Genomic DNA, 27,588 nt, shown 5'->3' with positions numbered 1-27,588 from the left:
ATAAAGTTCACTTGGACCTTTATAATATTTTAGGAAAGTTCATAGTGAGTCCTAGCATAAAGATATTGACTTCAATACATTACATGCTGTTTGAATACAGGATTACATTTATTTGGTGACAGCAGTAAGTACTCTATATATAGATATGATTGCGAATATAAACATACACATTCAAGCATAACTCAAATCTGCTTTGTTAGACAGGCAGCCTATGTAACTAACGCCCTCCTTCCTTAGCCATAACTCTTTCCATAAACACAGTGTGGCTCTCATCCCCCACAACTGGCCTCTCTGCAGCCCGGTGGGGGAAAAGGAAGTGCATAAGTGAGTAAAACTCATCAGGAACAGTTAAGACCCTCCACACATATTTATACCTGCACCACAGCTGTCTGTGTTGAAGTTAAACCCACACAAGGGGAGTTTACTTTTCTTCACCTGCTAAATGTTTTTCAGATCTTTCACAACTTTATGTATTCCTTTAATCCTAGTCTTATTTTTGTCGTATATTTGTATACCTGTTTTGATAACATCTATGTTTGTATATACTTGCTACGTTTCCACTGTTCCTCTATTACTTCATTATTGTTATGGTAGCTGGATTTGTGGTTTTAGCATATTTTTGGCACACAATGTGATAATGTTTGTATAGTTTTTGATTATTCATATAATAAATACATGTGCTTTGATGTTTGGGGTTGAGGAACAGTTATCAGTACGATTCTGGCCAGGGGTATGTTGAATGAGTCGTGGAGTATAACTGAGTACATTTACTCAATTATTGTACTTATATGTATAGTGTAATTATAATTCTGAGGTACTCATACTTTACTTGACTATTAGCATTGTATGCTACCATGTAGTTCCATTCCACTTTTTACTCCACTGTATCTATTTGACCAAATTAGTTACTAATAACCTATTCTGATCATTTAAGAAAAATACAAATCAACTAATAAATGATGATATAGAAATATAATGTATTATTTTGGGATTAATTCTACCCAACAGAATATAAGACATTTAAAAAGAACAGTCCACTTTACCAGCTGCACACACAATGCACACTATTTATACAATAACAGAATATACATTATTCTGTGGGCAGAATCAATATTTTAAGTATATTTTCATGCTTATACTTAGGCACTTTAACTTGTATCAGTATTTTTACACTGTAGTTTTACCAATTTTACAAGATATGAGTACTTCTTCCATCTTGGTGTATGTTATCAACCCCATCCCTCCCGTTATTTCCTGTTTTCTGTCAACTCTCTGCTCACTCTTTACTGTCAAATAAAAAGAAGCTACAGTGTTAATAGGACACGAGTCTGCCCCCTATATCCAGAAAGCATCATACAGAGGAAAGGCTACCGTATAAATACCACCACTAGATGGCAGCACAACCTCACGTGAAGAACAAGTGTTTCATACTGACGGATTCTGTTTTTCAGCTCAGTGACTCCCAGTTCTTCATCAAACCACTCGGGGGCATCGCTCTCCAAAAACCTCCAGGAAGACCCACCTCTCACAAAAAATAAAATGCAATGCAAAAGGACTGCAATTTATTTTATACAGTGATTCATAAACAGTCAAGTTCAACAGCTACACATGTGTATGTATGTGTCCAGAAATAGGAGAAAGAAGAAGAGAGAGAAAAAGACTTGGACTAATCAATAGGTCTAATGCTCCAAGTATGAAACTTGAAGCATGAAACATGAACCATATAATTTATCTACTTATATCACTCGAGTACAAGGCTCTCTGTTGCAAGACACAGAGCGATAGAGAGATAAATGTAACTTAATCCCATTTTGAGTGCTTCCTGGTTGCCTCACCATGGTTACTTTGTTTTAGTGTGAGAGCCTTTTGGTATCACAGAAACTTGTAATTACTCACAGCTTCAGGTTTTCAAAGAAACAGCTGCAAGGATGCCAGAGGTTTTATATTGTAGTAGTTGCTGTTGTTGTAACACTCAGGTTGAGCTGTTCAGTAAGTCTCCCAATATCGTGAGATGTGTTTGAGAATCTTTGTGCCTGGCTCAGCACTGAACCATATTGATCTCGGGGTGATTTTTCTTCCCCTGAGGGCCATTGAGAAACAGCTACTGTGGAAACTCTGTAAGTCTGCAAAAAGAGAAAATCTTCGGGTTAATTGATTTCCAGCCAGTGCATCGTAAATAGCCAAACAAAAATAGATTTGTCTTGGTCAGAGGGAGATTCAGTTTTCCTCTCTGGCAGTAGAATGGCACTTTTCCACTGGAGGTTGTAGAAAAATTATAAATTATATATATATATAAAAAAAATATTTTATATATATATATACATATAATTATTATATATATATAATTATTTATATATATATATATATATATATATATATATATATATATATATATTATAAAAATGCTTTAATTCTTTATTAACATAAATTAAATAATAAAATGTGTTATGTCCATACTGTGTTCGTCACCCCCAATTTGTCATGTTTTAACTGCTATAGTAGTAGTATAGTAATAGTGAGAACTCTAATCATCCAAAATATTAATAATTGTAATACAGTAGAATATTTTTTTTTGATCAAGCACTATGTAAAGCTGACTTACTAGCTATAGTTTATTTATATTTACACAAAATCCACAATTACAAGGTGCTTAACAAAAAACAAATGTGCTGTAAAACAAGAAAAAACAAACAAGAAACATCAAATAAACATTGAAAAACGTACATAAGAAGAACAAATTAGTAATAAAGTACCACACATATATATGTTCACACATATTTATGCACACATGCAGTATAATATATAGAGAAACTTGTAGTAGGAAAGACACAGGTGTTTCTAGTAACATTAACGATTAAGCCCTCATTCATTTGATTAATAGCACCTGTGCTTTTGTGAAATGTCATAATGTTTTGTGTGAAAAAGGCCTATGATTTAAAGAAGAGAGAAAGGTGAAAGCATCGCTGTGATGAAACAACCTCACCCACAACTTCCTGTCATGTCTTGAGAAATCTCCAAAGATAAATGGTTCATACCTGGGGTTTAGCATCAGTTTCACTCTCCTACACGATGCATTCCTGGTCACTGACTGTTGCATAGAGAGACAGATCTCTGTCTGATAGAAGACAGCAGCACAAGGCCAAATATGTCACTGAGCTGGTCTGAGGAGTGCCACATATACTGCAAGGCTCCTTTAGGTGCTCCTTTGTTGAGATATTATATCCCTGAGAAAGAGCCAACTATTGTTTAATAAGCAACCATACTCACCTATCTTCCCTCCACCTAACTTCATTTAGAAAACTGCAAATTGTAGAGAAAAGGTTAAATTACACGAAGATTACTGTTTGTGGTGATATATCATTATTTCAGATTGATGATAATAGTGGAGGTATGTACTTCAGCACAACACAGAGCAGGCTTTGTCACAGCACAAAGCATTTATTATCCCCATCGTGGCAGAGAGGGGAAACAGTGCTCATGCAGCCCTCTTCCTGCCTATATCAGACAAAGGAAAGGTGCTTTATAATCACCAGGCGTCTGGATATAAGACTACGGTATCTGAAGTCCTCAAGACACTACACTAATCTCATCCGTCTCACTGTCTTCATTTCAGTTTTCACTTCAGTTAATTTGTTTCCTGACAATTTTGATATGGTACTTATCAAATTTAACAAAAGCAGTTTGTAACCTTAAAGTACTGAGTCACTTTTCAGAAAGGATATATTTTCTATATCATGTACAGTGCAAATATTTTCAAAATGTATTCTCTGTTATTCTTTGCTGATTTTCCATTAGTAATGTTAGCAATACCTGAGCTTTTCCTACTATCACAAGTCAAACTGTTGCAAAAACGTACAGTATTAGGTCTACAGTACAGTAACTACAGTGTTAAAATAAAGTGTTTTCATACTACTGTCCATACTGATTATATTGTGTATACTCCATTTCATCATTGCCATGCCTGTACATATTGTATACCTGCACCAATGATTTTGCCTACTGCAACTGCTGCATATGTTAATAATGTTCACACTGTTTATAGCTTAGTATATACATATCTAAACATTACTGTTTATTTTACTTGTTCTATTTATTCTAGTATGCTACACTGCAAACTGTGGTATATTTATGTCTAGAATTTGCTTTTTCCAGTATGGTTGGCTTGCTCTCTTTTTGTGTCTCTAAAATGTCTTTGTCTGTGATTTAAAACATGCATTATGCCACTGTATGTGCCCCCAACAGTAGTCATTATTGTAACTTCGGTGAGCTTCATTCAGTGTGGCAAGTATTTTGCAGTAGAGTTTGCCCCTTCGCCTCTTTTGTCCCTCGTCGCTTGCTGTAGTGGGGACGGGTTGCCTGGAGACGGCGGAAACGTTTCTGAGCAGCGATGGAGAAGTATGAGAAAATCAAAGTTGTCGGAAGAGGAGCTTTCGGGTAAACTCTCTGAGTTTATTTACACTTTGTAGCTGTTTTATGTTACACACGTCTCTTATTCCAACTGTATGTGAGAAAGTACGGTGTTGTCAGGCGTGAATTCAGAAAGCTAGAACTCTGTTTTTCCCCCAAAATGTAACGGGATCCGTCAAATGTGCACCGAAAAAAGAAAGAAAGAGGTTATTTAAAAAGCTAGCAGTGTGAGTAATCCTAATGCCAAAGCCACTCTTGGTTTCTCATTGTTAAGCAAACTTTGTAGGTTTGTAAATTAGGCCTACAGTTAGTGGGGGCTAGCTTGTTAACTTATTTAGGTGGTTAGTGGTTACTGAGTTATAGCATTCACGTCACTTTAAATAAAGTGGATATACTTCACATTTGAAAGACACAGTTGTTATTTAAAGATAGAGAGTTGATGGAAAAGTTACACTAAACAATATAGCCTACTGTAACGTAACTAGATTAATCTTAAACATTATCAGACTACTCTGCTCATTTTCCAATGTATTAAAACGCTAACATATTAATATATATTCAGCAGAGGTATATTCCACCAGGTAGTGTACTGTACATTGGTAATTTACTTAAGTATTTCCACTTTGTCACACCATTTACAACATTAAAGTGCAGTACAGTCCAGCAGTTCTGTATTAATTGTAGTGTATAAAACATTTTTGGAAAAATAGGTATCCATAAGTAAAGAACACAAGTTCTTTTACACCCGTTATTTACTGTCGTACTCATCAACTTTTATTAAAACTACTGCCAATGCTCAATAAAACTATCAAAACTACCAATTTGTACATGGAACAAAATATATGTCTAACTTATCTTCATTTTCCTCCGCTGTCAGGATTGTTCACCTGTGCCGTAGGCGTGGTGACGGGGCCTTTGTCATCCTGAAGGAGATCCCAGTGGAGCAGATGTCCCGGGACGAACGCCTGTCTGCTCAGAATGAGTGTCAAGTCCTGAAACTGCTCAACCATCCAAATATTATAGAGTACTATGAGAATTTCCTGGAAGACAAAGCCCTCATGATAGCTATGGAGTATGCACCAGGTAAGCTTACTGTAATATCTTATTACATGATCCCCCTTTTGTTCATTGTCTAATGGTTCACTTCTCCCATGGTTTAGTGCTGTAGGGCCCCATACCTTTTCTTGTTCCCATGATGTCAAGATCTAGTATCAGTCTGTGTGGTGGTGTTTTGAGGGACAATGTAAACCGGTTACTTTAATGTTATATTATAAGGTGTAATGTAAAAAAGACCCAGATCCTTAGACGAGGCCCTTTTAGCTGTTCTCGTGTTTAGATTAAAAACCAAACCTTTGCTGTCATGGCGCCTAAAGGTTTGGATAATCTTTCTGAATTAAACTAAATTTCTAAATTCAAATTGTTGCAAATTAAAGCTTGTTAAATCCATTGCTTATTGGCTTTGATATCATCATCTCACTGCTGTTCACTCAATCCAGTAACATGATCAATTTCTAAGTGATTGCAGTTTTAATGAACAGAAGTCATCTTTATTGTTTATTCTCTTATTGCCGATGTTTTCTTCATGCAGGTGGAACCCTGGCTGATTACATACAGAAGCGCTGCAACTCTCTGTTGGACGAGGACACCATCCTTCACTTCTTTGTGCAGATCTTACTTGCTCTGTACCACGTCCACAACAAGCTGATCTTGCACAGAGACCTTAAGACACAAAATATTCTTCTTGACAAGCACCAGATGATCGTCAAAATCGGTGATTTTGGCATCTCCAAAATTCTTGTCAGCAAGAGCAAAGCTTACACTGTGAGGAACTGTAATTACTTCAGCAACATACATATCCTGTTATGTTGAATCCTTACATGTGCTAGCACAAATACATTTCTTTCACTTTTCAGGTAGTCGGGACCCCATGCTACATCTCCCCAGAGTTGTGTGAGGGAAAGCCGTATAACCAGAAGAGTGACATCTGGGCTTTGGGTTGTGTGCTCTATGAGCTAGCGAGCCTTAAGAGAGCCTTTGAGGCTGCTGTACGAAAAGCATTTTATTTATTTAGTTATTCAAGTTATACTACATTAGCTTTCAAAGTATATTCACTTCCTGGGATTTTTATGTCATTTTTTTAATACTTCTTTCAGAATCTACCCGCCCTTGTTCTGAAGATCATGAGCGGAACATTTGCTCCAATTTCAGACCGGTACAGCCCAGAACTCCGACAGCTCATCCTCAATATGCTCAATCTGGATCCATCCAAACGGCCTCAACTCAATGAAATTATGGCTCTTCCCGTATGCATCAGGCCCCTGCTTAATCTCTACACGGATATAGGCAATGTCAAAATGCGCAGGTACTGCTTTAATGCATGACTAATGACTACACAGACATTTTAACGCACATGATTTTAGGCTAAGATTTTCTTACACGTTGTGTTCTTTCTTCCATGTTCCAGGATTGAAAAACCACTGTCTAATATGCAAACTGGTCCTCACGGTAGACCAGGAGGGAGAGTTCCTACCAACAGGTCCAGAGGTCAGACACATAAAACCATTATTTGACAACAGAACTAGCTTTATTGGGTTGATCATAATACTTAAGTTACACATTTGATTGTTATTTCTTACAGATGGGTCAGTGGGTTTTGGATCAGGGAAGGTGCATTCCCTCCCGCTGTCGTCGGTGTACACGTGGGGAAGTGGAATCTCAGCGCCTCTCCGCCTGCCGATGCTCAACACAGAGGTGCTTCAAGTGTCTCTGGGACGCACTCAGAAGATGGGGGTGACCAAGTCTGGCCGTCTGATTACATGGGAGGTCTGTGCAAACCAATAACATTCTTTTGACTTGCTTACAAAGCTGCTCTTATAATGTCCTGAAGTAACGCATTTTAGAGGAAGAATCCTCCCTGACCCACTGTGACCCACTGACCCACTGTGACCAACAGCTACTCTGCACTCCTGGGTCAACCTGTTGATGTACGATGTATTTTTTCTCACTCTTACAGATGACTAGCCAAACACAGTTTAGCGTTTTTCAATTGTAATTAGTTGTTTTTGTTTTCTATCAAAAATATCAATGGTACAAATGTGGTTTTGGAGTCAAGCCCCTCAGAGAGCTTCTTTGTAGACTCAACGGTAACATTAGAGGTAAATACAGTGTTGAAGAGGCAGAGATAGCAAATTCTACACAAGCAGTTGCTTTAGTGCAAACTGTCACTACCAATCTGCTGAAGACAACATGTTTTAGGATTGGATTTCCTCAAGTTAAATGAAGGTTTGCTGGGAAATATGAGTACCTAATAATAAAAGAACTGCTGGAAGGCATTGAACATCACATATTGATGGTTTTCTGTTGGTGTATCAAAGGGTTGATTCTTCCTTTCAAATGTTTTGCTGCTTATGTTTTCCAGGAAAGAGCAACATCCTCGCTCTTTTGGCCCCATTAAGTCTAATAATCCTTTGTTGTCACAGGCTCCATCAGTGGGGTCTGGTGAGGCCGGTCTGCCCGGTGTGGTGGAGCAGATGCAGCCTCAGTTCATTTCACGTTTCCTTGAGGGTCAGTCTGGTGTCACCATCAAGTCTGTGTCCTGTGGCGATCTTTTTACCACCTGCATGACAGGTTGGTGTTCTGCTTTTCATAACCATCAGAGACATCACACCCGTTCCCAGTCGGTTTAGCAGGGAGCTTTGTTAAAGGAAATCAATGGTTATTCTCTTTAGGAGGCTGTTGTCAGTCTGCCCAGTATTGCAAAGCAGATAACACAGGATTAAAGACCCTTCCTCTCAGCTCAGTGGCCTCTCTTTCATCACTTTGCACTGTAGTGACACAGATTAGCGTTTCCTAGATGAGGATTAGAAGCATTGTGTTGGTCTAAATAAGAACACACCTCCACTCATCAACTAGTGTCTTTAATCCCTTCTTTTTATTTTCAATTTGCAGACAGGGGCATTGTCATGACATTTGGAAGTGGGAGCAATGGCTGTCTAGGACACGGTAACTTCAATGATGTAACACAGGTACGTGTCCATCATTCATAGGAAAATATGCTCATATTATATTATATGTATGTATGTATGTATGTATGTATGTATGACTCAGTCGCCAGTTTATTAAATACACTAAACTAAAACTAATGCAGTCTACTACAATAAATTACACTGGTGTTTCTAATATTGTGTTCACCTTATTTATATAAATCAGGCTACATATTAGACAGACCTCTCAGTATATTGCAATACAGTTAAACAGCACCACCAACTATATCATCCAAATCTTAAAGTTGAATCAACGCCTATCTTAAAAGGGTTTTAACAAAAACTGAACATTATAACCTTCATATGGTTAATAATGACTGTTGTATTACACTAATAGATTTGTTTGAGCTTGTGTACCTAATAAACCGACAACTGAGTGTATATCACTATGTAAACACATCTAGTCCGTACTTGTGATTCAAAGTCACATCTGAATCCCATTCAATTCAAAGCATCAACACCTGTGTTATTCCCATACAATGCACATTAATACTGTACGTGCATGTGTCTTACAAAGTTGTGGATGTTTGCTTCATACTGTATGTGCTTATGAAGAAGATGACTCTACTAAATATTGTTAAAGTGCTATCATGTGCATTTCCTGTCAAAACAATACGAGGAAATTCTAAAAAAAGAATGGGAGAGAGAGAATAATTGCAACAAAGATCCCTGACTTGAATCGAATGTTGCAGTTGTATTGTATACCTGGGTATACCTAGACTGGGCAACTATAGATCTGTAATTTAAACATGACAATGACGACATTCTCTCTGTTTTTGTACTCAGCCCAAGATAGTTGAAGCACTCCTCGGCTACGAGCTGGTTCAGGTGTCGTGTGGTGCTTCCCACGTACTCGCTGTGACCAATGAGAGAGAAGTCTTTGCCTGGGGAAGAGGAGACAACGGTATATAGTAAATTAACCGGTTGTTTTAAAATCTATCTTAGTATCCATCTTTTGGTGTTTGATTGTACTGATTTATGACAGCATTATCTCAGCACACAGCCTGATTGTTCGCTCTCTGTTCCTCTGTCTGGAAGGTCGCCTTGGGCTAGGCACCCAAGACACCCACAACGCTCCACAGCAGGTGTGTTTACCTGTGGAATTTGAAGCCCAGAGAGTGATGTGTGGAGTCGACTGCTCCATGATTAGCAGCACCCAGCACAGCATTGTGGCCTGTGGAAGCAACAGGTAATTACTCTATATTTTTCTGGCCTAAACTATGACCATTAGCCTCAATAAACATGTCAGTGACTGACATGAGCTAATGATCAGCGGTGAAACATCTCATTTTGCATTTAATGAGAAGACATAGCCACTGTATGAATATATATAAATGTATGCCAACTTGTTTGTGTGCATGGGGTGATGATAGATTAAAAGATACGAACCACAGAGATACTTTCCTGGTGCACAACCTGTGAGACAGCATTCTCCTAAAATGACAAACACTTTGCTGTCATTGTTAATGACATCTCTGTCAGAGAGCTTTTGGATATTGATCCGTGTTTGAGTGGTTGTTCAGGTACATGCGACTCAGCAGCTACATGCGGCAGATGAGGAAACAGGAATAAACACTATTAGTGGGTTTTGTGATAAACATGCATTCTGTATTAAAGGAGTGGTTTAAAAGAATATATTGAATGCAGTTTTCTCTATTCCTCTCTCTGTTCAAGTACCTTGATTGTGTTATGGTCAGGTTCAACAAGCTTGGGCTGGATAACATAACAGCTGGAGAGGAATCAAATCCCTCGAATCAGGTGGAAGAAGTCAATTCTTACACTCCTATCCAATCAGCCCCACTCAACAGCGAGAAGATTGTTCACATTGACATTGGGACAGCACATTCTGTTGCTGTTACAGGTAAAATATTCCAAGTATAAATCTATCAAATGACATTTTTGAATCAGACTTTGGAATAATACATCTCTGAGTGATTGCCTCTGTAATAATATATATATATATATATATATAAAAGAGAAGATCACTGTTTCATTTAGCGCTAGCCAAACTAGTTTTCTAGGTTCTCGCACCAGCAGATTGAGTGAAACACTGCTTTGAAAGATCCCAGCATGTTCAACATCTTCAGTAAAGTTAAAGTGCTAAAAATAAATTAAAATGTCCATCCATCCATCGTCTACCGCTTATCCGGGATCGGGTCGCGGGGGCAGCAGCTCCAGTAAGGAACCCCAATCTTCCCTTCTCCGGGCCACATCCTCCAGCTCCGACTGGGGGATCCTGAGGCGTTCCCAGGCCAGTGAGGAGATATAATCTCTCCACCGAGTCCTGGGTCTTCCCCGGGGTCTCCTCCCAGCTGGACGTGCCTGGAACACCTCCCTAGGGAGGTACCCAGGTGGCATCCTTACTAGATGCCCGAACCACCTCAACTGGCTCCTTTCAACGTAAAGGAGCAGCGGCTCTACTCCGAGTCTCTCACGGATGGTTGAGCTTCTCACCCTATCTCTAAGGGAGACGCCAGCCACCCGTCTGAGAAAACCCATTTCGGCCGCTTGTACCCGTGATCTCGTTCTTTCGGTCATGACCCAGCCTTCATGACCATAGGTGAGGGTAGGAACGAAGATCGACCGGTATATTGAGAGCTTTGCCTTCTGGCTCAGCTGCGGTAAAGTGACTGTAATACCGCCCCCGCTGCTTCGATTCTCCGGCCAATCTCTCGCTCCATTGTCCCCTCACTCGCGAACAAGACCCCGAGGTACTTGAACTCCTTCACTTGGGGTAATGGCTCATTCCCTACCCGGAGTAGGCAATCCACCGGTTTCCTGCTGAGAGCCATGGCCTCAGATTTGGAGGTGCTGATCCTCATCCCAATCGCTGCACACTCGGCTGCGAACCGATCCAGTGACTGTTGAAGGTCACAGACCGATGATGCCATAAGGACCACATCGTCTGCAAAGAGCAGCGATGAGATCCTCAGGTCACCGAACTGCAACCCCTCTCCTCCACGACTACGCCTTGATATCCTATCCATGAAAATCACAAACAGGATTGGTGATAAAGCGCAGCCCTGGCGGAGGCCAACATTCACTGGAAATGAGTCCGACTTACTGCCGAGTATCCGGACACAACTCTCGCTTTGGGCGTACAGGGATTGGATGGCCCTCAAAAGTGACCCCCTCACCCCATATTCCCGCAGCACCTCCCACAGTATCACCCGGGGGACCCGGTCATACGCCTTCTCCAGATCCACAAAACACATGTAGACCGGATGGGCGTACTCCCAGGCCCCTTCCAGGATCCTTGCAAGAGTAAAGAGTTGGTCTGTTGTTCCACGACCAGGACGGAATCCGCATTGTTCCTCTTCAATCAGAGGTTCAACTACCGGCCGAACCCTCCTTTCCAGTACCTTGGAGTAGACTTTACCAGGGAGGCTGAGAAGTGTGATACCCCTGTAGTTGGCACACACTCTCTGGTCCCCCTTTTTAAATAGGGGAACCACCACCCCGGTCTGCCAACCTCAGTGACTTCCATCAGGGAAATTGACGATGATCCCCCATCAGCTTCCAGCTCTGCCTCAACCATAGAGGGCTTGTTAGTCGGATTCAGGAGTTCCTCAAAGTGCTCCTTCCAGCGGCCGATAACCTTCTCAGTTGAAGTCAGCAGGGTTCCACCCTTGCTGTACACAGCTTGAGTTAAAGATCCCCAGGACAGGGGCTTCCTCCAGACGTTCCCAGTTCACCCGCACTACCCGTTTGGGTTTACCAGGTCTGTCCAGAGTCTTCCCCCACCCCTTGATCCAACTCACCACCAGATGGTGATCAGTCGACAGCTCCGCCCCTCTCTTCACCCGAGTGTCCAAAACATGCGGCCTCAGATCAGATGATACGATTACGAAATCGATCATTGACCTTTGGCCTAGTGTGCTCTGGTACCACGTGCACTTATGAGCATCCTTATGTTCAAACATGGTGTTTGTTATGGCCATTCCGTGACTAGCACAGAAGTCCAACAACAAACGACCGTTCGGGTTTAGATCAGGGAGGCCCTTCCTCCCAATCACGCCTCTCCAGGTGTCTCCATCGTTTCCCACGTGTGCGTTGAAGTCTCCCAGCAAGACTACGGAGTCCCCTACTGGAGCCCCCTTCAGGGCTCCATTCAGGGTCTCCAAGAAGGCCGAATACTCAGAACTGCGGTTTGGGGCATAGGCACAAACAACAGTCAGAGTTTTCCCCCCCATAACCCGAAGGCGTAGGGAGGCGACCCTCTCGTCCACCGGGATAAACTCCAACGTAGCGGCGCTCAGCCGGGGGCTAGTGAGTATCCCCACCCCGGCCCGACGCCTCACACCTTGGGCAACTCCGGAGAAGAATAGAGTCCAACCCCTATCCAGGAGTACGGTTCCAGAGCCAAGACTGTGCGTGGAGGTAAGCCCCACCAGATCCAACTGGTAGCGATCCACCTCCCGCACTAGTTCCGGCTCCTTCCCCCACAGAGAGGTGACGTTCCACGTCCCCAGAGCCAGCCTCTGCTGCCCGGGTCTGGTCCGTCGAGGTCCCTGACCATCACTGCCACCCGTGTGACAGCGCACCCGACCCCAGCGTTTTTTCCCATGAGTGGTGGGCCCACAGGATGGATGGATGGATGGGAGGCACCATGTAGCTTCTTCGGCCTGCGCTGTCGGGCCCTCCCTCTGGGCCTGGCTCCAGACGGGGGCCCCGGGCTTCCTCCGGGCAGGGTCTCTCCTTTCCTTTCCCTTTCTTTCATGAAGTCGTTTTTGAACCATTCTTAGTCTGGCGCCTGACCTGAGACCAATTTGCCTTGGGAGACCCTACCAGGAGCACTAGGCTCCAGACAACACAGCTCTCAGGTTTTTTTTTCTTCCACCCACATTTTTCAGAAAGAGGTCAGTGTTTTACATTTGGCAGCAACCAGCATGGTCAGATGGGCTGTAGTTCCCGTCGTAGCAGCCGTGTTCCCTACCCGGTGCCCGGGCTGCAGGGCATCAGCATGGCTGCCTGTGGAGACGCTTTCACCTTGGCTATCGGATCTGGTGAGTATAAGTAACTAAATGTGATATTTTGACTGTCTCGGTTTTTAAAGGCCTTCACCTTCACCTTCACAGGTTGAAGGCTGTGGCATATGCGAGGTCACAGGATTACTTAAACTAATAAGAACATTACAAGTGTCATTTATCCTGCAATACCAGGTGCAACAAAGCTAACACGAGAGTCATGGAGATATATATCAAGCACACAGACCATAAGCTGCACTCAGACTAAAATACACCTGTCGAAATGTGCTCGCATGGTGCGGTAGAAATCGAGGCGACAGTAAATATTGTAGGTTGTTGAAGAAATGTGTTTTCTTATCACTGCTGCATACTGGGACTGATTTGGAAACTCTTTTTGTTGATGGATTCAAGAAAACCCTGATGTCTGAAACTAAACAATCTTAACTTAAAAGCCTTTCATACAGGAGCTATGTATATTGTCTGGTCATTTTACCCAGAAGACAAATAATAGGCACACACATAAGTTATTTTGCATTAAAATGGTTGCTGTTCTGCAGCTGATTTGGGATTGCAGAGTTTCCAACAAGCACTTGTGCACAAAAGAAAGCATTAAAGAAAAGGGAGAAACTCTTTCCCTCATTGTTAATCCCTCACTTAAAAAAATATATGAATGAGTAGGAGTTGCACAAGTAAACAGAACAGGATTCATCTCAGCTCTGAGCGGCTTTGGAGGAAAAGAGGAGGATTTTAATGAGAGTCACCCAGTTTCAAACAGTCCCTGTGAGCAACTGTGTGACCACACAGTGTAGCTTTAACTTAAAAACAGCTGATTAAATGTTCACTGTAATGGATTTTGTTACTCAAACAAGTTTCAAGTTTCTGCAAGTTTATTTTCATGTCAAACTGAAATTAACTGAAAGTTTAATGGTTACACGGAACATATTGTATGGTTTGGAAAAATGGTTAGCAGTAATGTAAACTATACAGCGTTTTTAACTAATGGGCTGAACATAGAAAACTATCGGTCTGGTTCTTTAATCACATGCGTTAAGAGATGTGTGTGTGTGTGTGTGTGTGTGTGTGTGTGTGTGTGTGTGTGTGTGTGTGTGTGTGTGTGTGTGTGTGTGTGTGTGTGTGTGTGTGTGTGTGTGTGTGTGTGTGTTGATGGTAAAAGGGTAAAATGTCATATTGTGCCAGCGATTGGCTCCCCGAGGAGAAAGCCAGCAGTGCCCACCAGGCCTGTAGGTTTTTCTTTGTAAAGGGAAATCTTTGTTCCGCTTTAACAAAAGCTTATGCTGCCACCGTAGGAGAGGCAGATTTATGTGGATTAATGCATCCTGAGAAACGGTGACCAGCTCCTTCTCCTCCTGCTCTCCACAGATGGGGAGGTGTACACCTGGGGGAAGGGGGCCCGCGGCCGCCTCGGAAGAAAAGAGGAGGATTCTGGGATACCGAAGGCGGTGCAGCTCGACGAAAGTCACCCTTTCACGGTGACATCAGTGGCTTGTTGTCATGGCAACACTCTGCTGGCAGTGAAACGTAATATTTCGCTTATTAGCCTTTGTTAACAAACACTGAGATGTTGGGATGGTGGTGAAATGTAACTGAGAGAGTGCTAATCCCCAGATGAAAGACAGGTTGAATTTGAGACAAGCCTCTCTTGATAACGTCGACAGAGATGCGTGTTTATGAAGAATTGTGAAAGGACTCATTTGTAAGTTTTAAAGCTCTAAGGCTAAAGACATGAGTATAGCCCTGTGCGATACAGGCATTAAGTCTTTAAGCATCTCCAGTCCCAGGCACTTTGTTTACATTAACATACTAGTTCCTTTCAGCTACACTTGATCAGAGCCTTTCTATCTGCATGCTAAAAGTAATAACTCAGCCCAATGTTGCAATGTGGCTATTGATTGGTATTAATGACATGCACATAGATTTCTTACTGAGAGGACTAGAAAACAGCAATTTGTCCCTGTCTGTCTCAACAGTGACGGTGCAAAAGCCACAGATTGTAATAAAAACTGAACTGAAGGTGGGATTAAGTCCCTCTACACTCCAAATTGAAAATAGCTGCAGATTTAGAGAAGATTAAACTGCACCACAGTTTAATAAGTAACAGAGATGTTGGTAATCCTCGCTACAGGCTACACGGCTGCTGTTTAAATGTTTCGTTGACCATGTGACAAGGACGTAGAGACCAACATGGACTCACAGAGGTCATTAGCAGGGTCTCTGATACTGATTGATCGGACCAGAAACTGATATAAATACAGCTCATTAGAACAGGGTTGATGTATGTTTTCACGCATAGTATATACCTAAAGATTACAGGAACAAGCAACAGTATGTATATACCTTGATTGTATTAAAGAATTGAACACATACTATATCGGGAATGGACAGGGATTACAAGTTATATGTTTTGGGGGAACAAAGACACAATAGAAACCAAAAACTGTTTGATTCTCTTTCTACTATTTGACTTACTGAGTCCTCTGTGGGCGTGGCTTATTTAAAGCCTATTAACAAACCAACAAATTCATAGTTTGGTGGTGAAGCTGATTTGAGTCCAAAACAAATCTTGAAATCTGCCTTCTTGTATACCAGATATTTATTAAGTATGTTATCGGAAACTAAAACTCTTAGTTTATTATTATTATTATTATTATTATTATTATTATTATTATATTATTATTATTATTATTATTATTATTATTATTATTATTATTATTATTATTATTATTATTATTATTATTATTATATTATTTTCCCCCAAGGTGGCATCTTCAAATTCTATGTTTTCAGTCCAAAAGATATTCAGTTGATATTCAGTTGATATTCAGTTGATATTCAAAAGCACATCCTCCTTCTTTTTTGTCTTTTTGTTAAAAAATGACTGAAGTAGATGCCAACTCATTTTGTGTCAATCAACTAATCTATGAATCGACTAGTCTTTCAGCTCTTACTGATGTTTCACCCTTTGCCCTTCTTGCCTCTTGTTTCAGCTTTGCTTGAGGAACCTGTCCCTAGATGATTTTGTCCTAAAAACGAACCCACACCCACTCAGCGGTTGTCCTGAAGCCCAGCCGTGGCATGAGGTGAAGCTTCCTCTGAATATAACTCCTCCCAGAGGCCCATCTGTGCTGCATTTGAAAGATTCCCTTTCACACTGCAGCTGCGGCCTCAGATTCTCACTTGGTCTTCCTCTCTATCCAGTTTTTTCTCTCTCCTGTTTGTTTCATTCGGCGGTTTGATATCATGCAGCAGGGCACAAAGAAATGCTCAAAATCTGTGTGTGTGTGTGTGTGTGTGTGTGTGTGTGTGTGTGTGTGTGTGTGTGTGTGTGTGTGTGTGTTTTGCAGCAGGTGTATCTCACAACAGGTTAGTTATAAGAATGTTGCAACACTGTTACTGAAGATGGATTACAGGAAGTCATTAGGCAGCTTTCATGTGGAGAGCTATTGTCCTCTCTCACGGGCAGAGTTAGCATGATAAAGGCCAGTAAAAGTCAAACTGGTTTGAGCTCCTTTAAGCCACTGATGAATAAGATTACACGATGCAAAGAAACGAGAAGAATGACAGCCACTTGAGTGTCATCAGTCGAATGAACCAAACACATTGACCTCAGTCACATCGTCAGCGCTCACATTGTGCTTTATTGGATTATTCCTCCAATACATTTGTAACTCAACAGCAGCGCTCAATCCAGATAACGACGAGTTGTTCAGGGTTCAACTGATCAACGTCTTTAAGACTTCATGTGTCCGAAATCACTCCCTCGTTCACTACTCTGCCGGTGGCTGTCGTTGGATACAAATTATTCACTTACTTTTTTCTTCATCTTTAACATCTATTAAAAGTGGCAGATTGCATTGTGGGATTGTTGGCAGAAAGTAGTGTAAGATAAGATAGAACTTTTATCATCCCGAGGGAAATAGTTGTGCAGCACAGAGTGCAATATAAAAATATTTAAAAAACATACAAATGCAAAAAATTCAAACAAGGTTAACAGTAAGGATCATACGCTGCTCATATCTGTGGACATCATGGTTTTTGTTCCATGGTAGGAGTCTTTGAGGGCACTACAGAGAGTGTAAATGTCACTCTTAGACACTTTGGATGCTCACAGAAAATGGTGGACAGTAAATAAGGAGTGATTTCAGACACAACCTTTGTTCTTTGTGGAATATTTGTTGTTGTAACTCATGGAAATGTGCTTTATATTTCAAATGAGATGGTATATACTGTGTAACCTGTATTTATAAGATGACCTAAGACTGTTGAGTAAAGAAAACTGCCAAAGTGTTGGAAGAAATACTCAGATCTTAAAAGTGGCAATACCACAGTCTATAAATACTGTGTTACAAATCCTTCTTTTCATATTTTACCTAAGTAAAAGTACATAAGTGTTTTCATCAAAATATTAAATAAATTACTCATTATGTTGAATGATAAGATGACAATATTTTATATTTGGATTATAATAAGTCATGCATTAATAAATGTGTAAGCAAGAACTATTTGCAGGGTGTTTTTATATTTACATTTTGTAGCGTTAAAGCTGTTATTGTCACGATAAAACACCGAAAGAAGAAAAGATCCTCACATGTGTCGGTCGGTTTCTGCATCTGAGATATCATTCTGAACAGCATGAGACATGCAACCCGTGACTAATCTTATGTTTTATTTGAGAAGATGGTTCGTTTCAAAATGAATAGTACTAAGTCAAGTTTAAACATTTCAGATAATGTAATGTTTCTCATGGCTGCCAATGCATGTCTGGACACAAACAATGAAACATCCTTATTATGACTGGGCGGATGACTTTAAAATAAAACGTGTTATACATCATCATCTTAAAATAATGAACTAACCTACAGTGTAAAGCTGTATCTCTGTGACAGTCTGATTACCTTTATTCTTCCTGCACAGTCCTCCTCATTCTCACGTGCGTCAAAAGGTTATGATTAACTATTATTACAATATAATACATTTATACTGTATATTAATATGCTGTTTTTTTCTCCCAGTGTTATTTATTAAGATTCTAATGAGAAATCACCTATTTGTCGAAATGTAATTAGGTTTTTGAAGTAATTATGCCTTATTTAAGAAGTGTTGACACCTTTTGTGAGGACATGGATCGTCGACATTGTTGTCTTGTATGATGATGTAATGATGATGTAATCCAGGGGCAATACCGCAGGTGAAGAATGATCTAAATATGTGGATGTGCTCTTTTTTTTCTACTGTTATAAAATCATGTACAGTTTTTTTTATGAGTGTAACAATGTAAGCCAGGTTCTATTTTTATCATGTATAAAAGCAACATTTTAACCTAAAATGCATAGAATAACCCCCAATATTATTCATTGTGTGTGTCTGCTCCACCACCAGAGGGCACTTGTCGCCTGTGACTGTGCTGTAGGCTTCTATATTAGGTCAATTGGACATTAAAATGTTTTAATATTAATTTGACTTAAATATTAACAACAAAACCCTCCTTCACTTCTGACTTTACTAATAATGGCTATACATATTTAATATTTCCAAAGCCAGGACCAGTGTGTGTGTTCACTTCTTAAGGTATATATCTGACAAAAATAAATACATATTAAAAACATGTGAATGGAAAACAAACAATGTATGTGATTAGCAGCCACACAAAAGCTCCTATTAAAGCTCCATGAAGAGAGATAAGAGGGATAAAATGGTGTGAACAGAGTGTCTCAGCTTCTTGACTCCTCCTGCGTGGAGGAGGAGGCGGGCCTCGGTGCACCTAAACAGACGGAGGGGTTATGCATTGTGCTCAGTCTGCTGTCAGTACTGCATCCACTGAGGAGGAGGAGAGGGCCACACATTAACCCTGAGCTGTAAACGTGCACGGAGAGGGCTATCAGGACGAATCTGTGATCGTTTCTGCAGCGTTTCCTGGACGCTTGTGTTGCTCTTTTGTTGCCATCAGTCGCCGGGCTGCAGGAGGAAAAACCGGGGAGGACTCGCCTCCTTAAAAGCCCGATCGCTCGGTGGCGGAAGGGACGTGATATGAACCCCTCATCGGCTTAAACGGCAGTGCAGCTAAATAGCCCCGTTTTCAGGGGGAGGGGGGAGTTAACGGAGGATCAAAAGAGGACATTTATACCTTTTTAACCTGCAGCTGAAGGCCGAGAAATAGCCACGGAACCTGTAGCGATGCCCGGGTTTGATTACAAGTTTCTGGAAAAGCCAAAGAGACGGTTCCAGTGTCCGCTCTGCAGCAAGGCGATGCGGGAGCCGGTCCAAGTGTCTACCTGTGGACATCGGTTCTGTGACACCTGTCTGCAAGAATTTCTAAGGTACGGTGTGTTGTGTTTGTGAGAGACCCACCTCTCTGCACGCGATACTGGAGACTACAGCACAGCTTTGTCTAGTTTCGGTCGAGCAACAGTAAATAAAGGATGTGTAGGTGTGTCCTGCTCACCTTTCCTCAGCAGGGTTTTACGTTTTAATATTTCATATGCTATTTGCACATTGATTACAGTACGTGGGGCCTGGTAAACAGCAAATGCATTGAACTCCCCTCCTTTTTTGGTTGCGGGTCTGCTCTGCACTGATTTAATGCATTTATGAGCCACTGTGTCAACATAAGAACATGACTGAGCAGCTTTTTGTTTTGGATCAGTCATGCAGGTGCTTTTGTAGGGCAGGTAGAGGATTTTGTCATTGTTCTGCTCAAAGGAGGGTTTTTTTTATTTTTGTGTCGTTAGCCTACATCATCCAGTGAGTGGGTCAAAAAAACGAGGCTTACAATGATACAAATAATTTTTTAGTGTGCATGTTTTTAGCAGATTTGATATTTTCCCCGTGTTCAATATTTTGGGTGAAGTCTTTTTGCATGTTGGGGTGTTTGTGTCCCGAAGAGGGCCCCTGCCTCCCCATCCTGTCTGTGTTTTTGCCCCCAGGGTGGCTGAGACTGTGTGTGTGTGCGCGCGTGCGCGTGCGTGTGTGTTGGGGAGTCTGCCCTGAGTCCAGGATTAGACAGATTCCTTCATTGGTGACAGTCAGGGGGCCACTAAGGGACCTTTCACTCTGAGGTCAGCAGTCTGACAGACACCCCCCACCTCCTAATCTCCTCATCATTGAAGCCTGTGTTAAGACTGGTAGAAAGGAAGTCTTTGTTTTAATTTAAGGTGGACTTCCCTGTACAAAAATTATCATTAAAAGGAAGCCAATAATATCAACCCACAATTTACTCGCAAATCACCAAAGATCTTTAGTTGCACAGTTGAATACTAGTTTGGTTCTTCAGGCGGATTCCTAAATATTCAGGAGGAAAACAGATTGTGTGTTTTGGGTGAAGTGGAAAGTGAGTCTTGTTTTTTTTGTGCAGTACAAACTGGGGCTGCAACTAATGATTTTTTTTTTTAAATGATCAATTGAGTATTATCTCGATTAATCGATATGTTATTTTGTTTCCCAGAGCCTAAGACGTCTTCAAACGTCTCGTTTTGTCTGACTTACTCAAAGTGTCCGATCATATAAAAGAGAGTGGAAAAAAACTGCAAATCAAATAACAAAGCTAATGTTTCATCTCTGGTACAAACTAAGAGGATTTGAGAGGGTACATACACTGCGATGGATGTTTTCTCACTATTTTCTGACATTTTATTGACTAAGGCAATAAAAGTCTGAGGATTTGATTGTGAAATGTATTTAAGTTAGCTTTCTTCTTCTGCATCTGTCTTATATGAGTTTATTGTTTCTTGTGCAAGTTGACAGGCGTGACACAATTATAAAAACTTTATTCTTTCATTCATATGTTGTGAATCAGAGTGTATATTCTTTATTCACTCACCATAGTGAGCAACCATACTGATGTTTTTTATTTTATTATTGAGTCATATCCCGCTGATATAGAAGAGCAGCTCTTGTGTTGAAGATGAACATCAATGTTGACATGTTGCGCGAATCATATCCGAGCTTCAGTGATGTGTTTGGAAAGATAAAGAGAGGAAGACAAAACAGAAACTAAGGGAGCTGTTTGCTCATTTCTGTTCAAGAAACTGTGTGGAGAAGTTAAAGCTCTCTAAAATAGTTAAATATCGAATTTTAATTGTTAAAGTCAGTGTTGCAGCTCATAAAAACACTTGTGTCTGTGTTTCTAGTGAGAACTCGATGTGATTGGTCTGCCGTTTTATTTCAATTTCTGTTATTAAATTATAACCAGCACTGAAAAAACCTCTTAAAACGTCTTCAGTTTTACTTGATGAAACTTGACGGCACCCTGAGGGAAACTCACAAGCAAATACAACTTATTTGTAAACAACTCTCTCTTCGAGAATAGACGAATAGACTATGAAATCTAATCGTGAAATATAAACTTTTTATGCTTCTTATGTGAGGAAAAACAGTCTGCTTAGTTGGCAGGAGGGAGGTGGAGATGTGAATGCACGAGGCGCTTTGTCGTGCACCTTGAGTCATCAGGAAGCCTCCTCATGCTTACTAGACAGCAGCAAATTGCATCTGGGTGAAAAGCAGAAACTCAGATGAACAAAAACAGCGAGGGAGGAAGAGTGTTCCCTGCTGATCAATGAGTTTGGCCCGGCGCTTTGTCTGCCTCATCCTGCCCGCCTCCGTCTTCGTCCTCCAGTTTACGTTCTTTTCATACTCCCACAGACTGACTGAATGTTACAAAAGTTTCCCGACTTGTGAAAGTTTTTCGTTGAGTAACTGTATGGTCGGGATGTCAGCGCAGATGTGAATAAATGATTCCTCCCAGTCTGACCTGCATAAAGATGCAACAGCTGGAGCAACATCTGTGAGATGGTACACCTTTATACAGTTATACACGGCACACATCTGCTATAAGTTCAACAATACAACTTTATAATAAAGCACCCTTCTTAAAGGCGTTATAGCTCGTAACTTATTGTATCACTATACATTGTTATAAATCATCTTTTTGAGTTGCCAGGTTTTGAAAACTCCCTTTGACTGGTGAGGTCGTTTGACCACTACAGACATTTATTTACAACTAATTAACACTTACAACTGTATATTTGATGATTACAACTTTTTATTAATGACTTATTACAAAATGGAAAGGAAAAACACAAGTCAATGAGATTTTTTACAACCTGGCAACTCAAACGCTGTTCTTATAATGGCTTATAACTTATTTATAAAGCATTTGTAAATGATTCATTACCCATTAATTAGGCCATTAGTTAAGTCTAAAGAAGTTGTTTCAGCTGTTCCTTTAAATAAGAGCTCCTGGTCCACTTCTCCATTAAAATAAAGCTTAAATAAACATTTAAATCAACCGTAAATAGTTTTTCCGCTGCTCTTTCGCCTTCATGAACTCTGACAAGCAGAAGCAAAGCTGCCTTGTCACCTCTTTAATTAACAAAGTATGCCAGTTGAGTCCACTTCCAGCTCTCTTGGCCGTCGAGCGCGCGCATCTTTTTGTGAGGAGAGTTCAAGTTTATTGAGACTGACAGACAGTAGTTAGCTAATGCTTTGCCTGTTGTGCAACTAGGTTGATCCTTTTGCTGTAATTATGGAAGGCTGTGTAACATCCAGTCTGGGCTTGCCAGCCGACTCTGCCCACTTTCACCCTGACAGCTGCCTCGGCGTCAGCGGAGCTCGCTGCCCTGTTGCAACACACAAGAATGCTACTGCATGGCATTTCATCAGTGTTAATCATCCTTTCACAACAAATAGTCCTCATATTACCTTATCGGCAACTCTTTACTTTAACTACACATATCAAGCATTTATAAACATAAACAAATAACACACTAGAATGTAGTTAATACACTGAAGCAGATATCATTGTTTATTTATGTATACCTGTATATCCACAATTATAAAATCTCCTATGAAGACATATTTTATATTATTACAACTGTGTTTTACTCTGTTCTCATTCTTTATCAGCTGTTTACACACCGGCCTCAACTTCCCAAGATGAGTTATAGTTAATACGTTTTTAATTAAGAGTCCAAATCATCAAGTCTGCCGTTATAAAGGTCAATAAGTCATTAATAAAGGTAATAATAATATGTAAAATAAGTCTTAGAAACACTTAATAATGTAGTTTTAAGCAGATATAAGGACATTTAAGTGATAATTAATGTACAGAGTTGTAATCAAGTCTGCAGTTATAACTGGTAATGAGTCATTAATAAAGGTTCTTATAATATAAAGTATGTCTTTATAAACACTATAATGTGACTATACGCAGATACAAGGACATTGTAAGTGTTTATTAAAGTATCTTCTCCTATGAAGACATGTTTTATATTATTAAACGCATGTATTACTATATTATCATTTATTATCTATTTATACACCAGCCTACAGTTCACCAGTTCTAAGTTATTTTTTAAAAGTTAGTTGTTGACTTTAATAAACACTTGTATCTGCTTACGACCACATTTTAGTGTGCTTATCAATGTTAAAGTCTTAGCCGATAAAAGGGTTAATCTTGCACTTTCACTTCAAAGGTTGTCAAAATAAATGCATGAATTGTTCTCCTTTCCCATGTGTCAGCGCCATGAAGTGCTGGTGTGTGTTCATAGGCATGTTAGCATGTGATGCTAATGGCCTGTGTTTCCGCGCCGGGAGGAATGTTTAAATACTTGACAGTCCTGGAGGCTGACCCAGCGCCGAGGGAGAGTCATGGGGTAAAAAGAACCCCAGCCCTGCAGCTTTAACACTCACCGCAATCAAAGGCCATGAGTCACATGCTTCAACAATTGAGTGCATGCTGACCCGGGCAGGCCTTTGTTTTAGCAACACTGCCTCTTTAATAAAGGAGAATTAACACTTAATGGTATGTAACACAGTTTTCTTCACTGTGTGGGGGCTAAGTAGCCCTCACACATGCCAGGCCTCATGGCTCATCAGTCCTGGGCGTACTGAGCCACAGTAATGCCATGCAATGTGACAGCGGTGTGTCTGTGGGGATGATGCAGTGCTGTGCCACGGCCTTGCCAGGGGTGTAATTGGTTTGTTCGGCTCGGGAGCTTCTTCTTCCACACAGTCGTCTAGAGCTGCAACTGCTGACTTACCCAGAGTCACGAGGAACTCCAAAGTGGGCTATGAGAATTTTTTCACAACTCGATTATTCACTGTCCAAAAGCCAGGGGAGTGTTTTTTTTTTTTTTTTCGTTTTTTTTGTGTGGAATGGGCCGTGATTCATTTTAACTTTGACACATCCGCTGTAGCACAGTTTCTCTCTCTCCTCATATAGGTGATCCTCACTCTCCCACGCTTTTATAGTCTGAGTGCCCTGATGCACAACCACCAACATTGTAACAGACGCTTTTACTCTTCTTTCAGCAGCAACTGTCTGTCTTATATCAATGTGTGGGCAGAGTTTAGTGGAAGAAACACCACTTCACGATGAGTGACCTCTTATGACGGGTTTATAAGGTCTATCTAATGGCTTTATTAATGGTTCATAAATCAATCAATCAGAGCTTAAACTAACGATTTCTTTCCCTCTCAACAAATCTGTTTCCAGTCTTCATGCTTAGCTGTAGCTTCATAATAACATACAGACATGAGAGTGGTGTCAATCTTCTCATCTAACTCTTGACAAGAAAGTAGTTACTCAAAATGTACAGAGCTTAAAAGTGTCCTGGTGGAGGATAAACACCTTTCACAACCTAGCAACCCGAAGGTTATTTAGATTAATAACTGATCTATAAAGCTTAAGAAGGTGATTTATTTACCATTAAAACACTTCATAAAGTGTGACTTGTTAGAAAGTAGTACCATAAAAATCAAATGCCAGATCTGAAAGGCGTTTGGCTCCGTCAACATGTGGTAATCGAGGTTATTTCTCTCCTTTTTAAACACACGATGAATCCACTTCTGTCCATTGTGCGTGCAGCCGTGCAGAGGGATGTATAGAGAGGCACTTTGGGCGTTTCTTAAAGGGCTAAATGGAGCTGTGTTGCATTTGTGCCCAATGTTGTGTGCAAGTCTGCCACTTGAGGCAGCTGGGGCTTTGTGTCTCAGTGGGTATCTGTATCTGAATGGGAGCAGTGCCATGGATGGCTGATGAATGACTGTGTGTTCATTACCCTCCCCGTCCCTCAGTTCCATCACAGAGACATTCACAGTCCCCCGCAGGTGTCCGAAGGCTGCGCAGGCATCCTGGGTCCAGATCCGGAGATTTGTTTTTGGTGTGGGGTACTCTGTTGTCCCATCCTGTCTTTGACGACAACGATGGTCAGTGAACTTCCACACACAGAGAGATGTTGTGTTTAGTTGAGTGAAAGCCCTCAGGCCTCCGCTCTGCACTTTGGGGTCTGTGAAGGCCTCTTAGAGCTGTGCACTGAGGCTGCTGTCAGCTGATGGACTTGGGGTGACAGAGCTGGAAACAGCCCAGTAAACTTTAACACATCAATGCATAGAAAGAGACACTCACTAGGAGAAGAGATACGGCCACATTTGTCTCGGAAAAGAACAGTCAGTACTCTGCCTAACTGCACCTACACCTCCATGATGTGCCGTACCTGTTAAGTGAAGAGACAAACATCAGTGAAGTTGTGCCGCCTACTCGTTTCTCTTATTGTAGCAACTGAATGTTCCGAAACATTACACGTCATCTCACTCATGGACTTTGAGACTAATGCTTATATGTCACTGATCTTTAAAGATTAACATGTATGTTTACGGCTGCTGCTCCAAACTTATTACTTCCCGAATTAGAAATAGAGTTCCTGAAGCAAAGGCATGTTTAAAACCTGGACTTTTTCAGTATAGGCATTTTGAACCACAGCTGCAGCTAACAGTTCTTTTCTTTACTCATTTATCTGCAAATAACTGTATTTTCTTAATAATTTTGTCTATAAAATGTTTTAAAATAGTTTATAAAATGACTATTATTCTTTTGTCGAATAAATTGTCTAAAATCCAAATGTAAAACAGAGAAAAGCAGCAAAGACTAGAAACCATTGACATATTTGCTTAAAATAATGACCAAAATGATTAATCTGTGATGAATAATGAGTTCAGGTTAGGGTTACATTTAGTGTCAGCTCAAGTATGAACAGTGATGCACATTGCACTCAAGCTGAAAAGGAAAGCCTGAGAATGATTTCCAAACAGACAACAGGAAATGACCCTAAATCACAGTATTTTATGGGTGTTAGGAAATGGATGTTGACATTGGAAAGCCAGCAATTACCCATGTTTAGAAAGGCTAGCAATACACAAATTAACTAAAACTGCAGTTTTTGGTTTAATGTACTCTCACTTTGCGTAAACTCCAGAGAAGGTAGACTATTACAGCTCTGATTCGCCTGTAAACTTCCCCACTACGGTTTGAAGTAATGAAAACAAACACCACAATAAGGATTGGCTTTTTTTAATCAAAGGACTATTGTGGCTTTCATGGAGAAAAAAGACATTTGCAGAGGAAACTTGCTTAACTTAATACCCCTACTCTTGTCATTTGAAGCATTTCCACAGAGCTCCGACACCCCAGAGACAGACAGACAAACAGACAGATGTAAGCCGGCCTGTTTCAGGATAAGGTCATTTTGCGGCGACTCTCTTGGGCGGAAGCTGAGAGGCTTTAGATATGCAGCTGTGACGATGACATCGCTGAGAGAAAGTGCCCTGACCATTTCACACAGCTGCAGAGGTCCAGAAAAGATGTTATTGTGAGACTCGTATTGTGACAGCTGTTCGAATGTAAAGAAACGGCAACGAGGCACTTGTGACTCTCAGAAGATGGAGGGGCATCTCATTGAGATGTTTTAGCCTCTCGTTGTGACGGGGTGCGGTTCACTTTCAAGTTTATTAGTGACACCCAGTTTGAGCATAATTCATCACTTTTTTGAAAGACCCCTGAAAGTAGCCGATTTTATTTGAATCCCGAGCAAAACCGCCTTGAGAGTTCAGCCAGCTGCAGCTTCGGACAGAAGTACATCCTAAATGCTGCGGCTGGTTCAAGAACTCATTGCCTCTAGTTGAGTTCTAGACGACCCGTGACTGTTTGTTCAAATCAAGTGACCTCACATGGTGTCTTTTCCCCGCTATGAGGTCGAAAACGTTGTAAAAGTTTAGACAAAAGGCAATTTGTGGTTTACAGAAAGTCTTAAAACCGTGACTCAACTTCCACACACCTGAATCATTTGCAGAGTGCAACTTAAAATGACTGCAATTACTAG

General features: G+C 40.8%; 2 protein-coding genes across 3 annotated transcripts in view; both read left to right on the top strand.

Moving 5' to 3' along the window:
* Positions 1-4,353: 4,353 nt before the first annotated feature.
* Positions 4,354-18,941, top strand: nek8 (NIMA-related kinase 8). The gene is made up of 15 exons (XM_029446382.1): positions 4,354-4,434; positions 5,285-5,490; positions 5,996-6,228; positions 6,321-6,452; positions 6,561-6,769; positions 6,872-6,951; positions 7,046-7,230; positions 7,887-8,034; positions 8,356-8,432; positions 9,237-9,354; positions 9,489-9,639; positions 10,148-10,311; positions 13,304-13,456; positions 14,798-14,956; positions 16,423-18,941. The coding sequence occupies exons 1-15, from the start codon at positions 4,388-4,390 to the stop codon at positions 16,449-16,451; spliced, it is 2,091 nt and encodes a 696-aa protein (XP_029302242.1). The 5' UTR covers positions 4,354-4,387; the 3' UTR covers positions 16,452-18,941.
* Positions 18,942-19,205: 264 nt separating this feature from the next.
* traf4a (tnf receptor-associated factor 4a) overlaps positions 19,206-27,588 on the top strand; it is a 35,531-nt gene continuing 27,148 nt past the window's right edge. For both annotated transcript variants that reach the window (XR_003833326.1, XM_029446967.1), the window contains exon 1: positions 19,206-19,752. Coding sequence is in view for 1 of the 2 variants with exons in the window: in XM_029446967.1 (XP_029302827.1) it covers positions 19,610-19,752 (143 nt within the window). In the remaining variant the exon portion in view is untranslated. The remainder of the gene's footprint in view (positions 19,753-27,588) is intronic.

The sequence above is a fragment of the Cottoperca gobio genome, chromosome 13 (assembly GCF_900634415.1).
Source record: "Cottoperca gobio chromosome 13, fCotGob3.1, whole genome shotgun sequence".
Taxonomy (NCBI): Eukaryota; Metazoa; Chordata; class Actinopteri; order Perciformes; family Bovichtidae; genus Cottoperca; species Cottoperca gobio.
The sequence above is the reverse complement of the archived record's forward strand: the minus strand, read 5'-3'. Positions and strand labels throughout refer to the sequence as shown.